This window comes from Phacochoerus africanus, chromosome 10 (genome assembly GCF_016906955.1).
Source record: "Phacochoerus africanus isolate WHEZ1 chromosome 10, ROS_Pafr_v1, whole genome shotgun sequence".
Classification (NCBI taxonomy): domain Eukaryota; kingdom Metazoa; phylum Chordata; class Mammalia; order Artiodactyla; family Suidae; genus Phacochoerus; species Phacochoerus africanus.
The window spans coordinates 84175653-84191657 of record NC_062553.1 but is presented as its reverse complement, the minus strand read 5'-3'; the positions used below and the strand labels follow the sequence as shown (position 1 = coordinate 84191657).

Genomic DNA, 16005 nt, shown 5'->3' with positions numbered 1-16005 from the left:
TATTGGATATGGGGATATAAAGATGAGTAAGAGCCTATGCAGGGCAAATAACAATTTAGTGCAGTATGCAGATTTGCTGTCAAATAGAATACCATGTGCTTAAATTCTGCAGTAGGTGGATGCAAAAGACTGTGTTGAACATAGCGTAAAGCAATGTACAAACCAGTGATTACTTGTAACACTTTTTTAGAAGAATGTCTGTTTTTATTTAATATTTGGTGGTTGAGGAAAAGATATAACCTATTACCTCTCTTTCTTATCTGCTAATTACTCTTGTTTCTCACATGGTGGTTGGCGCAGTTTGCTTACTTTTAGCATGTAAACTTAGAGGAAATATCGTCTAACTCTACCGAAGAAGGAATTTAGAAATGATCAATCATATAGCTAACATAAGGATGACAAAACAAACAAACAAAAATCACACTAACAGGCACTCTTCTTAGACAACAAAACAGTGAGACGTCAACTGGGAAAACCGCATCATTGTCAACACTGTGGCCTCACGCCAATAAGCGGAGGCGGTAAAAGAGAGGCCTCCATAAGCCTCTACGCTGCAGCAGGCGGCGCAAGACCCGGGCAATTTTTCTGGCAGCGCTGGGATTCCTGCCAAGCTGGGGAAGCACAGCGACCCGGCACAAGGAGCCGTTAAGAACGACTGTAAGACTGCGGCCGCGTCACGCCCGGAAGCCGACGCACAAACTTACGTCTTCGATCTCTCCTTTGAGGCCCCGCACACTCATCGCCCTAGAGCCCGTGGGGGCACAGGGGGCGTGGCCAAGAGCGAGGAGTAGAGAATGCGCATGCGTACTTTGAAACCCCGGTCTCTTAGCTAACTATCAATCTCGCGAGTGTTGAAAGTCGGTGGCGTAGGTAGTAGACCTGGATGCTGGCGAGATACCTGATATCTACCAGAGGAAGAAGAGGAGGCGGCTAGGCTAGTTCCTGGTCTTGGTCCTTGCTTTCCTTTCTTTTTCCCCCAACTCTCCGCCCTCCTGTAAATCGGCCTGCCTTCTCTGACCTCAGTGACCCGGGTGGCCCCGCCCACCCTCGTCGACGTGATTCCCGCCGTGAGGTAAAGCGCCGGTCGAACCCAGAGCCGGGAGGAAGAGGACAACTAGAGGGGGAGGCTCCTGGGCCTGGCTTGGGCTCGTCGCCGAGCCGCGGAGAGGAAGCGTTCGGGTGGTCCTTCCGCTCCTCCATCGGCTCACTGCGACGTAGCCACCCAGGCCTAGGCCTCCTCCTCATCCCTGCTGGGCCGGGCCTCTGGCAGCAGCGGGTGACGCAGACGGAACATCATGTCGTCCGCGGCCGACCCTCCGCCACCCCCGCCTCCCGAGAGCGCGCCTTCCAAGCCCGCATCCTCCGCCGCCTGTAGCGGGAGCAACAACAGCAACAAAGGCGGCTCCGAAGGCTTTGGCGTCCCGGCGGCTCCCTCCGCGGCCGGCGCCGGCCCCATGGACTCCGAGATGGAGGTAAGGACGGCCTGTGGCATGGGGAGAGGGCGGGATGGGGAGGAGGAACTGGTTCCCTCTGCTGTGTATTGGTGATAAAACGCGAAGCCGAACTTCACTCCTCTGCACCCAAACTCGGCCTCAGACCCTTGGATGATCCGAAATGATGCTCTCCCTTGCGCCCTTCTGCTTACCTATGCAAGTAGACTCAGCTGGGTCTCTGGCACCTCACATTTGCGTTATTTGTCACTTTCGCGAACCTTGCCAAATCCTCAAACGCTCTTATTAGACACATGTTCTTGATTACTGAGGCCGAGAAGGATCTGCCCGACTTTTTTTTTTTTAAGTGAGGCTCCCATAATTCCCTCGCCCATCTCTGAATCTCGATTTTAGTTTCCACTAAACCTGGGGGGAGGGGGAGGGAGATTTCCCTTTAGGAACGAGGGTAGACGGACGGGGTGGGGAAGGCATTTAAAAGCGCATCCGAGGATTTGGGCCTCCTTTTCTTCATCCCGGTCCTTGCGGGGGCGGTATCTGTTCTGGGCAGAAACAATGGCGAGAGCTGGATGGCTGAGGGCGCAGTGGGGATAAGCGGGGCGCAGCTGCTCCTGTGAAGGGAGAGGAGGCTCCTCCCAGGCGCTGTTCCATTGGGAGGGAAGCGACCAAGGCAGCGGCAGCTGTCTGGAACCCCCATGTAATTTGGGGGTGGGGTGATGGATGGAAGGATGAATGATTTAGTCAGGGGTTGGGGGGGGGGTTGGTGGGTTTTCAGACCAGCACTCCTGTAGGGCCTTGGCCTGTATTTGAGAATTGGTACCCCTCCCTGCCGCGGAGCCTGCCTTCTGGGCTGGGGTTGGCCGGCCAGGGGATGGTGACAATACTGCGGGGGTGGAAAGATTGGGGAACAGCCAGGCGGGTCTCTTGGGTGTGCTCCAAGGCTTTGCGATGTCTGGGAACAAAGTGATTGCTTGCTCCTTCCAAATTTTATTCTTGGCTTTCGATCTGTTTTGATATATGTTATAGTCGCAGGCCAGAGATTTCTGGGACTTTTCCATCCTTAGATAGATTGAGCTAAGGTAATACTGCTTTAAAAATGAACATTGCTGCAGAATTAACGCAATAAGGAAATGGTAGCGCGGTTTACCATTGAAGCATTTGGCGCAGTAGTTTTATTTGGGCCCCAGCGGTCTAGTCTAGGATGAAGTAACACGTTAGTTTTTGGAAGAACTTTTAGGTGAAGGTGGACTTCGGTAGAATAGGACTTCTGGTATTCTGTAGTTTTCGGTGACTTGAGATTTGTTTCAAATTTCTGTCTGGTGTTGCCTATTTTTCTCTTTAGGTTTTAAATCGTTTTTTGAATTATCAGGGTTAACGTGGATTCCTGCTTCTTGGCCTAAGGGGGTTTGAAAGTCTGACATTGAAAGCAATTGTATGTAAATATACCGTTCTGAACAAACTGATGTTTTGCTGTTCTCAGCTTCTCAAAGGGGGCTGTCATTCAAATTTTGGAATAACAAGCAAAGTCTCACTAGGGGTGTTACAGAATCAGAAAGCAGAATAATTTAAAGCCTAAACTGAATATTTTGGGTTCAGTTACTATTTTTAAAGTGGAATAAAAGTTTAACTATGATTATTAAGGATATAACAAGGACCATATGAAGTCAGTGGTATTTTTATTTGCCACATGAGAAAATTGAGTCTTCTGGTAAGTAGAACCTGTGATAGAACCCAGGTCTGGCTCTGAAGCTGACCATTTCCCCACGTATCTTGCCCTGTCACAGTCTTAAAAAAAGATGTTTGACAATTTTTATTTATTCAAGAATGATTTAGTTATCTTTTACCTTCTCGGTATAGGAATATCAGTAGTTTTATCCACCTTTTCACTGAATAGTTTTAGTTTTTGTTTTTTCCCTTACATTATAGGGTGGTTTTTCTTTTTTTCATTTGGGGGGGGGGGTCTTTAAAAAAAAATACCTTCAGTCTCTTCTTTTTCCTTAACTGAATTTAGAAATCATTGAAGTTCACTGGTTAAAAACTATAGATTTCTGCATACATGTGTAACGTATCTGACAATCTGTTTCACAACTTAAAAAAATATTTTAGGAGTTCCCGTCGTTGCGTAGTGGAAACGAATCTGACTAGGAATCATGAGGTTGCAGGTTCGATCCCCCTGGCCTTGCTTAGTGGGTTAAGGATCCGGCAATGCCAGGAGTTGTTGTGTAGGTTGCAGACACGTCTCAGATCTGGAGTTACTGTGGCTGTGGTGTAGGCTGGCGGCAACAGCTCTGATTAGACCCCTAGCCTGGGAACCTCCATGTGCCACGCGTGCAGCCCTAAAGAGACAAAAAAGACAATAAAAAATAAGAAATTTAAAGAAATAAAAAGTACTTTCAAATGTCTTTTTCTTGTTTGAAAGTAGAATTTAAGGTGAGTTTTACCAAAATCATTTATTTTCTGACAAAGCGCACTGTCCTAGAAATATTAGCTAGCTTTTCTATGTATTAAGTTTAGTTTTTCTTTTTTGCTTGGTACTGATAGGTCAAGGTAGCATCTCATTTTTCATTTAATATATTTTTGGCAGTGTGGATGGTGACTGTTTTTGTTCATCCTCTTTTCTTACTATAAACTAGACTGATAGGTAGCTGCACTGTATGCCAATAATCATATGACTGTAAGAGTCCCGAAATCCAAACCTTTTTAAAATTAAAACAGTGAAATAACTAGTAACTTCTTTTGGAAAGCACATCTTATTTTTGTAGGATATATTTGGCCTTTCATGGTACCCCAATTTGAGTTTCATGAAACAGCCCAGGTAGATGGCTTTGTCATTTTTATTTGTGGAGACCAGAGATTTGTGATGAGCTTAAGGTTACACAGGTGCATCATGGTCATAATAATAAAGTTAGACTTGACTTTGGGTTATTTGACCTCTTAAATCTAGTGCTATACCAGATAGCTTTATAATAATATATATTGCCAAATACAGATTAGTGCATCATTTATGAAAATAATACTTTCACCAGTTCTTAGGTTCTTTTAATGGATGAGTGGAACTTTACAGTAGAGTTGTTGCAGTTTTGGTTGTTTGTGGCTTATTTTTTTTTTTTTTTCTCCTTTTTAGGGCCACACATGCAGCCTATGGAAGTTCCCAGGCTAGGGGCTGAATCAGAGCTGCAGCTGCTAGCCTACACCACAGCCACAGCAGTGCTGGATCCTAGCCGTGTCTATTATGGGATCACAGTGATGCCGATCCCTAACCCACTGAGCGAGGCCAGGGATTGAACCCGCATCCTCATGAATGCTAGTTGGGTTTGTTAACTCCTGAGCCATTATGGGAGCCATTTGTGGTGTTTTGAATGTCAGGGTGAATAAATTTGCAAGGATAGCCATTTTTTACCAATTAAAGAATCAGATTGTAGTTAAAGGGTATTCATTTTAGGCTGCATGATAAATTTTTTTTAATGTTCTAGAGGATAGGAATCAGAGTGACTAATGCTTACTTTTCAGGTGAACATTTGTGTAATAGATACTGCAGTTGTATGAATAAAAGGGAACATATTTTCACATTTTATACTGTTCAATTTGGCTTTATAGTTTTTCATTAGAAAAAGAAACAGATTTGCTAAAAGTAATTTTATTCTAGGATGTTGTAGATAATAATCTTAGGTTTTAATCTTGGCAGTAGACATGCAGCTTAGATATTTGGATTAAATAGGTTGTTACCATCATGGTATTTTTCACCAAGGTTTCCTATCAGATTAGATAACAGCCATTTAAAGTATCTAGGAAATTTGGGACAGGATTGTTTTACTTAGAATGTATTTTGGGCAGAAATCAGTCTAATAATTGTTCTTAAAGAACAATAAGTGATTTTTTTTTTTTCCCTCCTACAAGGAAGTATTTGATGATGCGTCTCCTGGGAAGCAAAAAGAAATCCAAGAACCAGATCCTACCTATGAAGAGAAAATGGTATGTTTTAGGTGTATGAATAGAATCTTATATTAACTTTTTTTTTTGTCTTTTTGTCTTTTCTAGGGTCGCACCCTTGGCATATGGAGGTTCCCAGGCTAGGCGTTGAGTCAGAGCTATACCCACCAGCCTACACCAGAGCCAGAGCAACGGAGGATCCAAGCCATGTCTGCTACCCACAGCACAGCTCACGGCAACTCTGGATCCTTAACCCACTGGGCAAGGCCAGGGATCTAACCGGCAACCTCATGGTTCCTCGTCGGATTCGTTAACCACTGAGCCAGGACGGGAACTCCATATAACTTTTTATTAGGGGATTATATGTACCAAAATTAAGGCCCCAATATCCCACTTAAATATGTAGAACATGGAGTACTATTACTTTTGTGTCTTACCTACTCGACTAAGTATTACATGAATTCACATTTTAAAAATACACGGGTTATGTTAACACCCCCTTTAATATTTAGCATTGGGAAGCAGGTGAATTAGACTAGAGAAGTAATTATTCAAGGTGTGTTTATTCTGCATCTGTCTAGCATTGTCCTCTGCTGGTAATAAGGGGAGTAATACATGTTCCTTGCCTATAGCCTTATGATATGGGTAGGATCTTTACAAAAGACAATATAAATTTTATACTTGAATTCTTAAAGACCCTGCTCATGTTTCATATCCTCTGAGGAAATTTATTTTTTTAATTTTTTAATTTTTTTTTTAATAGTTATTTCTCCAATACAGTTTTTTTTCTGCTGTACAGCATGGTGACCCAGTTACACAAACATGTACACATTCTATTTTTGCACATTATCATGCTCCATCATAAGTGACTAGACAGAGTTGAAATTTATTTTTTAACCATGTGTTAACCAGTACTTAACAAAGAGCTTTAAATTTATTTATTTTATTTGCCTTTTAGGGCCGCATCCACAGCATATGAACGTGCCCAGGCTAGGGGTCGAATCGGGGCTGCAGCGGCTGGCCTGTGCCACAGCCACAGCAACACAGGATCTGAAACATATCTTGGACCTACACCACAGTTCATGGCAATGCCGGATACTTAACCTTTTAAAACCAGAGGTCAAACCCTCATCCTCATGGATTCTAGTTGGATTCCTTTCCAGTGTGCTGCAATGGGAACTCCTGAGCTTTAAATTTAAATTCAGATTCAATAGTAATGAGTAACAGTGAATGATTACTATGTACCAGGTTCTGTTGTATGTGCTTTATATGTGTTAAACTCATTTATTTGTTTTAGAATCCTAAAAAGTTAAAATAGCATGTGTAATAACAATACCACTGCATGACACAGTGTGCTCCTTAAGAGTGGAAACTGTCTTTAGCACCCAGAACAATCTCTGGCACACGGTAGATTTTAACAAATCTTACTTTCCCCTTATTTTTTTATGTTCTCTTCAATATGAGTAAATGTTTTTAAATCTCTTAAATAGCTTCAGAATCCTAAAAATGTGATATGTATTTTATCTATGCATGTATGTACACATATATAATGTGTGTAGTACATGTAGCAATATATAAAATAGAAGTGATGTATTAACTCTGTATGATTTCTGATTACATTTTATATATGTTTATATCTATAATTGTCCTGTTTCCTTTCTTTACTGTCAAACTTAAAGAAAAGGATATCTTTTTCAGCTCTCCTTTTCCCATTCATTCCTTTAACCTTTACAATTTAGATTCTATCATTAACACTGTCCTAATGATTCTAATTGCCAATTCTTTGGCTTAATTTTAGTTTCATTCTCCTTGATCTTACTTATGTTTGACCTTGTCAACCACTCCACAAAATTTTTACTTGGCTTGAGAGATCTTTTTTCCCTTAATGATATCCTGTTGACTTGATCATTCCTTTGTCCTTCTTCATTACATTCTGAACATTTGTTTTTTGACAGTTTGATCCCTGTCACTGGTTTTCATCTGCCATCTTTAAATAAATAACTTCCAAACATTTATTTTTAGGCCAGATGCCTCCAACCATTATATTTTCATTTGCTGGTTGGACATTTAAGTCCCTTTGATATCTCTTATTTAGGAATTTCCAAAATGAATTCATTAGCTCTGTACTTCTATTTAGTGTTATCTCAATGAATAAAAGTATCTTTTAATAGATACCCAAGCTATTTATGACAGTACCTCATAGTTTTAATAGTCTTGGAAACTTAACCTCATAAATATTTCTTTTATCTTTTCCTTGTCACCCCAGTTCAGTATTGTTCTGTTTCATCAATTACGTCATTGGCGTCTTTATTTGGCTCCTTATGATCTGTCTTCTTCCAAATCCCTTCTTGTTTTTGCGAAGTATATTTATGGCACAAATCTTGTTGTATTATGGAGGTTTTCAGTTGTTCTTTACAATACTTTTCATCTTCACAGTTCCCTTGCAATTTTTTTCTCACTTCCTACAGATTTTTCAGTCTCTTAGTTTAATTTCCCTTTTCAGCATCATGTTCTTGACAAGCAGTTTTCTTCTATGCAACCTCCTTATCATCTGCTAGTTCCTATTCATAGGTAAGTCTTGATATCCCTCTTCATTCTTGAACCCAGGTTGTTGAGTACTGCTTGAGAAAACTAAAGTAATAGAGCCGATTGGTACCAGATTAAATTTATGGTTTTTACTCTTTTGGGCTTTGTGTTTCTTGCTCATAATCCCACTTAGCCATTCAAAAATTTTGCCACTCTGATTGTTGTCCTCCTTTTTTGCCAGACCCTCATTTTCAGTCTTCCTCCACAAAGAATTACAGGGCCATCATCAATTTATTTCCTTTGTATTTCTAAACGTTTATGTCTTCTACTGTCCTGCTCATTTCCTTCTTAGGGAAAGAAACTTGCCAAGGCTATTGATTTTAATCTTCTGTTTGATCTTATGTTTCATTTCTTTCAGGTTCCTGACTTTATTCTATTGTTTCTGCTTTTAAGAAGCAATTTTTAAAAACTCCTTACACTTTTTTAAGATCTCAAGTAATTTCTATTTTAACCTAATTTTTTCAACTGCTGGCAAAAGTCTTTGCCTTAAACCTTATTCCCCTTAAATTTATGCCATCATCCTACTGAAAGCTTATTCTGTAAATGTTGTGAGCTCCTTGGCTCTTTGCCTCTAGTTGGTAACCCCACCACCATTTGAATCAATGGGAGAGAATTTTGGAAATTATGGACTTTTTTGTAGAGACCTGGTGAAATTTATACTTAATTCATTAAGACAGTAGTACTCAAACTTGACCTTGGAGAAGATAACGAAGATCTTGGATATGTTTGATCTGGTAGATCATGAATCTCACTTTGAAAAAATACTATCTTAAGACAGCTAGAGCCATTAAAAGATTTTTGAGCATTAGAGAGGTGTGATAAGGTCTAAGAATTGCGGGGACCTCTCCCTTTGTTGAAACATCACCTCTGTTAGGATTTTCCTGATCATCCTGGTTAAAATTTTAGTGCCGCTCCCACTTCCCATTTTTCCATACTCTGCTTTATTTTGCTTCTGATTATCATCTTCTGACAATCTTAAATAATTTACCTATCATGTTTATTTTTAATACTAGACTATAATTAATTTTGTAAAGAAACAGTACTTTTTCTGGTAGACACATGGAAGTTTTGTTGAATTGAATAGGTATTTAAGAAGAAAATGTTCATTTGAAAGAAGTGAAGATAAATGTTTAGTGATCTGAGTACTGTAGAATAGCTTTTACTTAGTCTGACCTGCCTGAATTTATTTCCAGAGCTTATTTATCATGATCCAAACATAATCACAATAAAAGAACAGTCTTTTTTTAAGCCCCAATAGCTTCTCATTGCATGTTTTTGGCTTTTTTTTAATATGTACTAAGAAACGAAATTGTTCAAAATATGTGTAGATATATGCACCTCAGTTCAAACAACTGAAGCTTGTCATCTGTAGGACATAACTAGGAAGAAGCCTATTGACAGCTCGTTGTTAGTTGTATGGATTGGGCTACGTTTGTGACTCAGTGAAACACTGTCACCATGTGCCTTCCTGATAGATTGGGCTTCAGTTTTTACATTGGTGTGATTTTTTTTAAAAAAGTTACATTTTTTTCTTTCAAAAATATGTAGTTTTTATTACATTGTGATGTTTGACAACCGCTGGTACTTGCTTTTGCTCGGTAAAATGCAGTGTGGTAATCCATTCTAAAACTGACATTTTAAACATTTATAGGTAGAGATGTTGAGTAACTGGTTTCTTTGTTTATTGAGCTCATGTCTTGTTTCTCCTTTTTTTTTTGCTCGGTAAAATGCAGTGTGGTAATCCATTCTAAAACTGACATTTTAAACATTTATAGGTAGAGATGTTGAGTAACTGGTTTCTTTGTTTATTGAGCTCATGTCTTGTTTCTCCTTTTTTTTTAACCAAACTGTTAGTGTGTCTGAAAAAGTCTGTTGCCTGAAGGCTCTAGATTTCCTTTGTTTATTTTGATAAAAGCTTGATTTCAAGCACCTTAAATGTTTTTTGGTATAAATTCTTCCATTCTCTTGGTGCAGTAATAGGGAATGTTTAAAGCAGCAGATGTTAGATATGAAAGGAAGCAATGATATTAAGAATTGCATTGAGTTAATGAATAGTTCATGAGCATAATAGATGTTTTTCAAGCATGATACCTTTTTAAAATTTGACACAGCCTAACTGATGAATGACCAATGCATTTTCCCCTCTTCTGAATAAATTTACTTCTTTTAATTTTTATTTGATATTTTTTGTATATCAAAATAAAATTGACATGGTAGTTTTAAATTTAATTAATTCAGTGAATTTGACAAATACATGCAGTCATTTAACCACCTTGCAATCATGATGTAGAGCAGTTCTCTCGCTACAACATTCGTTCCTACCCTCATCCCCTTGTGACTTGAGATCTGCTTTCTAAAAGATCACTACTCAGAATTTCGCATAAGTTGGATTGTACAGTCTCTAGTCTTGTTTGGCTTCTTTCACTTAGTATAATGCTTTTCAAACTCATCTATGTTGTTCCATGTATTTTACTCCTGAGTTTGTTGCATGGAGGTATGTTGAAATGTTGATTTCTGAAGTTTTATCAATATTCTGATAAAATGTATTTTAAAATTTTTTGCAGCAAACTGACCGGGCAAATAGATTTGAGTATTTATTAAAGCAGACGGAGCTGTTTGCACATTTCATTCAGCCTGCTGCTCAGAAGACTCCAACCTCCCCTTTGAAGATGAAACCAGGGCGTCCACGAATAAAAAGGATGAGAAACAGAACTTGTTATCAGTTGGCGAGTGAGTGGTAGTTGATATTTAATAGTTGAACCAAACTTATTTTTGGTAATTTTCATTAGAAGCATAAAATCACTTTATTAAAAAATTATTTTAGTACTGTTATTTATTTGGCCCCAGGTGGCTTGGGAGGATGTAGCCATACATGTATAAATAAATAAAAATGCATAATGCTTTATTTTTTTATAGATAGAATAGGGAATTCAGATATTATCCATGACTTGGAGTGGAGACAAATGCAGGGGTTAAGTGACTTTTTAACATCACCTAGAAGGAATTAGACTGATCTGAGTTCAGTTTAAATCTGACTTGGGATGTGCTCTGGTCTCCTCTATCTCATACATACATTAGGGGTATTGGTTTTATCTGAAGTCTGTTGGTGTGTGCATATTGGGATGATTCTTGGTTTAAAGTATTTGTCACATACTTAGTTGTCAGATTGAAGCATCGTGACTGTGGTGCAGGCTGGCAGCTGTAGCTCCGATTCAATCCCTAGCCTGGGAACTTCCATATGCCTGTGGGTGCCCTAAAAGAAAAAAAAAAAAAGAAATTAAAAAATACATAAATTGAAGCATCAAGTTATATGCCACTCTTAGGTGGTGGTTCAGAATGTATAAAGTAACTCTTATATCTTGAACTTAATTATAAATTCTTTTTTAGAATCTGTGCTGATTGGATAACTAAGGTGTTTAGGTAGTAATAATTAATAAATTTAGGGCAGTCTCAGCTCCCTGGAAAGGCTATATGTAGTTCCCAAAGTGAAAAATAAAATGTGATCAATAATTAAAATATGCTAGGTTATCTAAAAGAGGAAACTACAAACTTAACAATATTGTTAAATTTACTACATAGTATACAGAAAATATGGAAGTATGAGTTCTATCTTGAAGTGAATATCAAAAAAGCATATTACCTTAATTTTATTTGGGGCATTCTATTCATCTAATATACTTTACTGTTTATCCATTGTGTATAACCAGAGTGCTTTTATTTTAATACGTATGAAACTTCATAAGAGAACTTAGCATTTCAGATATATTTAAATTGTTTAGACTTGAAGTTTGCAGCTATTTAAATGGTATCAGTCTCAGAAATGCAAACTACTGTAATGGGTATTGTTATGGGGTAGTCAGTATGGTATCATGAAAAGGAATGGGTCTATTAAGCGCCTATAAGATAAAAATATTATGTAGTAAATAAAAAGTTGTTCAACTTTGATCTTATTAGTATTATTGAAGTCTTGGTTAACAGGTATCTTCTCTACCCTTCAAACCATCTTACATGGAAGTTAGCTTAAGCAGAGTAATTAAGGTGATACTATTCTGTTCTTTGGTATAAGGACATAGATGCTTTTTTTAACCCCATTCCATCATCCAGTTATATTCAATTATGCCTCGATTTGAAGCAATAAGGGGTATTCCAATGTTTAGCTTCGGTCTTAACAACCATAATAATCAACCATATTGACAATATATTATGAAGGACATTTTATTTAAAAAAAAAAGTTCTCAGTTTATGGAGAATAACTTGGGGTGGGGTAGATCTTTCACTATGTTTCTTAGGGTTGGAATGCAGAGAAGCACAAGAAATTACACTTAGACGAAGACATTTGGATTAGAAGCAAATACAATAGGCAAGAACATCCTTGCTTATTTATTGCCTTGTTTCTCTGGGAAGGCTGATTATCTCTTCCACCATGTGTATCATTTTGGTAGAAATCAAGCAATTCGTTAGATTTAGAGGTCACAAGGGTGAAATAATCTACTGGTTTCTAATTTAAATGAAAATATTTGTTGAAAGTATGAAGATATAATTGGAAACTTGAGAATTGGGGAGGAAGTAGTTTTACTAACCTGAGTCCTTTAGAGATCAGAAATTTGGCAATATTATGACTTCAGAAAATTAGTTTCTGGGAGGATGTATCTGACTCTCTTGGCATGTTAGAATCTGGGCATGTGTATGTAATAAGCTTTGAGTAATTCTGATGTATCTAGTTAAGAGTCATTGCTTAAGCCTTAATTGTCCTCTATTCTGCATATTCTACAGCTCTTGGGAAAGTTGTAGTTTTTAAAATATGATTTCTGGAGTTCCTGTTGTGGCACAGCGGAAGCAAATCCGACTAGGACCCATGAGGCTGTAGGTTGGATCCCTGGCCTCACTCAGTGGGTTAAGGATGCAGCATTGCCGTGAGCTGTGGTGTAGGTCACAGAAATGGCTTGGATCTGGTGTTGCCATGGCTGTGGTGTAGGCTGGCGGCTACAGCTCCAATTAGACCCTTGGCCTGGGAACCTCCATATGCTGTGGGTGCGGTTCTAAAAAGACAAAAAATAAATAAAATGTGATTTCTGAAACTGGGGGAGGTAGATTACTTAAAAAACTTTAAAATGCAAATTGTAAGGCTTTTTTGGACTGCATATTTTCTTGAAATTAGATTACTACATTTGTTTATCAGGTTCTGGTTAACCTAAGGTATTATTCTATTTTATAACTGTATATTTTAGAAAACCATGTAAAACATTTCAGATTTAAATTTACTAATAACTTGTACTCTTCACCTTTTCAGTCTTAATTTACGTGCCTATAAAAAAATTGTTGTGTAACCTTGGTTAACCTCTTGACTACTATATTAAAATAGTGCCTGGTAGTTAGAATTAAAGCCAAAACTCAAATCTTTTGATTTTTATTTTAAACTTGACAGCTATCGACACCGAAGAACAGAGCAAGAGGAGGATGAAGAATTATTAACGGAAAGCTCCAAAGCAACCAATGTTTGCACTCGATTTGAAGACTCTCCATCATGTATGTTATACATATTTAACTACTTAATCTTTAATTCCCTTTTGTGACATCTTTTGGTTAATGTTTTGGATTTGTCTTGGCTGTAACTTGTAAAGGGAGTTTTTAGTAATCTTTTGAAATTTATCGATTGTGAAATGAACTTAAGAGTTTTTGAGGATGGAAATGATAGTACATTAATATGATAGTGGTGCTGTATTTTAGAGGGGTATACAGTGCCATCATGCTTATTGTTGCCTGAATGTATATGTAAAGCTAGGAAAGGTTTTTGCCTTGTATTTGCCCCAGATAAGATAATTGTGTTAAAAAAAAAAAAAAAAGGACTCTTTGTAGAGACTTGTTTACTCATTTCCTGATTTTGTAGTTGTCTAAAATTTTTTTTTCCAAAGTAAAGAGTTCTTGCTGTGGCTCAGGTTAAGAACTTGACACAATGTCCATGAGGATGTGGGTTTGATCCCTGGCCTTGATCAGTGCGTTAAGGATCTGGTGTTGTCACATGCTGCAGCATAGGTTGCAGATGTGGCTCGGATCTGGTGTTGCTATGGCTGTTGTGTAGGCCTCAGCTGCAGCTCCAATTTGACCCTATACCGGGAACTTCCATGCTGCAGGTGCAGCTGTAAAAAGAAAAAACCATTTTTTTCCCCAAGATACACTTGTTATTAATGATTTTCCAAAAGGAAACATGGTTAACCAGGTTTAAGTTCTACCTATATTTAATCTTGATTTTCCAGTGGTCTAGTTGTCTTTACTGAAGCCCAGCATTTTTTTTCCTGACCTCCTTTCCCCGTGTCACTTGATTACAAATTTATGAGATCATAATGATTGTAAAAAAAATTGATAATGGTCAGTGTGGGACATGTAATTAGGATTTGTTATTTTAATAATTAACTATAACCTTGAACTGTTAGCAAATTGAACTTCAGGGAGGACAAGATCTGGTTAGAAATTCAGCAGACTGTTTAAAATGTGTGCCTCCAGTTTTTTTTTTTTTTTTTTGGCTACATAGTACCTAGTTTCCATTTCTTTTCATGGAGGTACAAGGAGGAAAGGAAATTTGAACTATTTGAGTTATCTTTTTCTCACATTCCTACATTGTGCCCATTTTCCGTCAGTTGATTGGCTTTTCATTTCAAAGCAGTGTTCTTGAAAAGGTATGGAGTATAGAAAATATGTATCAAATTTTTAAGATTGAGTTATTTGTAATCTGTATACTTAATAATTATTCTGGGATAGGCAATATATAGTAAATCCTGAAAGTGATAATGTTTCTCTTTATAGGATCTATTGGAAAAATAACTTAATTGGAAGGGTAAAGAGAAAACAGTCTTTTAATTACTATTTCCCATTTGTTAGGAAAACAATCCCCAGAGAACATCTATTTTAGATCATCAGGAAACACAAAAATTCTTAGAAACACTTGTAATAACATTAAAAAAAGGAGGGAGTTCCTGTCGTGGCGCAGTGGTTAACGAATCCGACTAGGAACCATGAGGTTGCGGGTTCGGTCCCTGCCCTTGCTCAGTGGGTTAACGATCCGGCGTTGCCGTGAGCTGTGGTGTAGGTTGCAGACGGCTCCCGCGTTGCTGTGGCTCTGGCGTAGGCCGGTGGCTACAGCTCCGATTCAACCCCTAGCCTGGGAACCTCCATATGCCGCGGGAGCAGCCCAAGAAATAGCAACAACAACAACAACAAAAAAAAAAGGAAATGAGTTCAGTTTGTGGGTAACTTAGCGGCTGAGTGATTGAGGTACTCTGCTGCCTCCAGTCATGTTTCTTGTCTTTGGTTTTCTTCCATATCCATCTGCTCCTTCACTCCAGACCACAGCAGCTACTTCTAGTGACTTGGAACTTGCAAAATACCCTTTCTTAAAACCTAGTTTAAATTTTTTTTTTTTTTTTGGTATTTTTAGGGTCCCACCCATGGCATATGGAGGTTCCCAGGCTAGGGGTCCAATCAGAACTATAGCTGCTGGCCTACACCACAGCCACAACAACACAGGATCTGAGCCGAGTCTGCGACCTACATCACAGCTTACAGCAATGCCGGATCCTTAACCTACTGAGCGAGGCCAGGGATCTTACCTGTGTCCTCTTGGATACTAGTCAGATTTGTTTCTGCTGACCCACGATGCTAACTCCACAGTCAGAATAAATGCGTAGGCCCATGTGAAACCTCTGAGTATTAGATGAAGGGGGGTGCCCATCTGTATTCCTTGTCTTTAAAGTGTGATGCGATTTTTCTTTTGTTTTTAGATGTAAAATGGGGTAAACTGAGAGATTATCAGGTCCGAGGATTAAATTGGCTCATTTCTTTGTATGAGAATGGCATCAATGGTATCCTTGCAGATGAAATGGTATGTGTTTGGTAACATTTCAGAAGTCCACATTTTATGACTTAAAATGTACATCAGATTTATAAAAGTTAAGGCTTGTAATATCTATTTTTGTTGAATATACTCTAGAACTATTAGGAAACTAATCCTCTGTCAGACTATAGAAGTTCACTTTATTGCCTAAGT

General features: G+C 38.5%; 1 protein-coding gene across 1 annotated transcript in view; it reads left to right on the top strand.

Annotated features, from left to right (window-relative positions):
• The first annotated feature begins 875 nt into the window (after window positions 1–875).
• SMARCA5 (SWI/SNF related, matrix associated, actin dependent regulator of chromatin, subfamily a, member 5) overlaps window positions 876–16005 on the top strand; it is a 39275-nt gene continuing 24145 nt past the window's right edge. Inside the window, 6 exon segments of the mRNA XM_047798214.1 lie at window positions 876–1472; window positions 5346–5420; window positions 10529–10652; window positions 10655–10694; window positions 13390–13490; window positions 15740–15840. Coding sequence (XP_047654170.1) covers window positions 1296–1472; window positions 5346–5420; window positions 10529–10652; window positions 10655–10694; window positions 13390–13490; window positions 15740–15840 — 618 coding nt within the window. The 5' untranslated portion in view covers window positions 876–1295.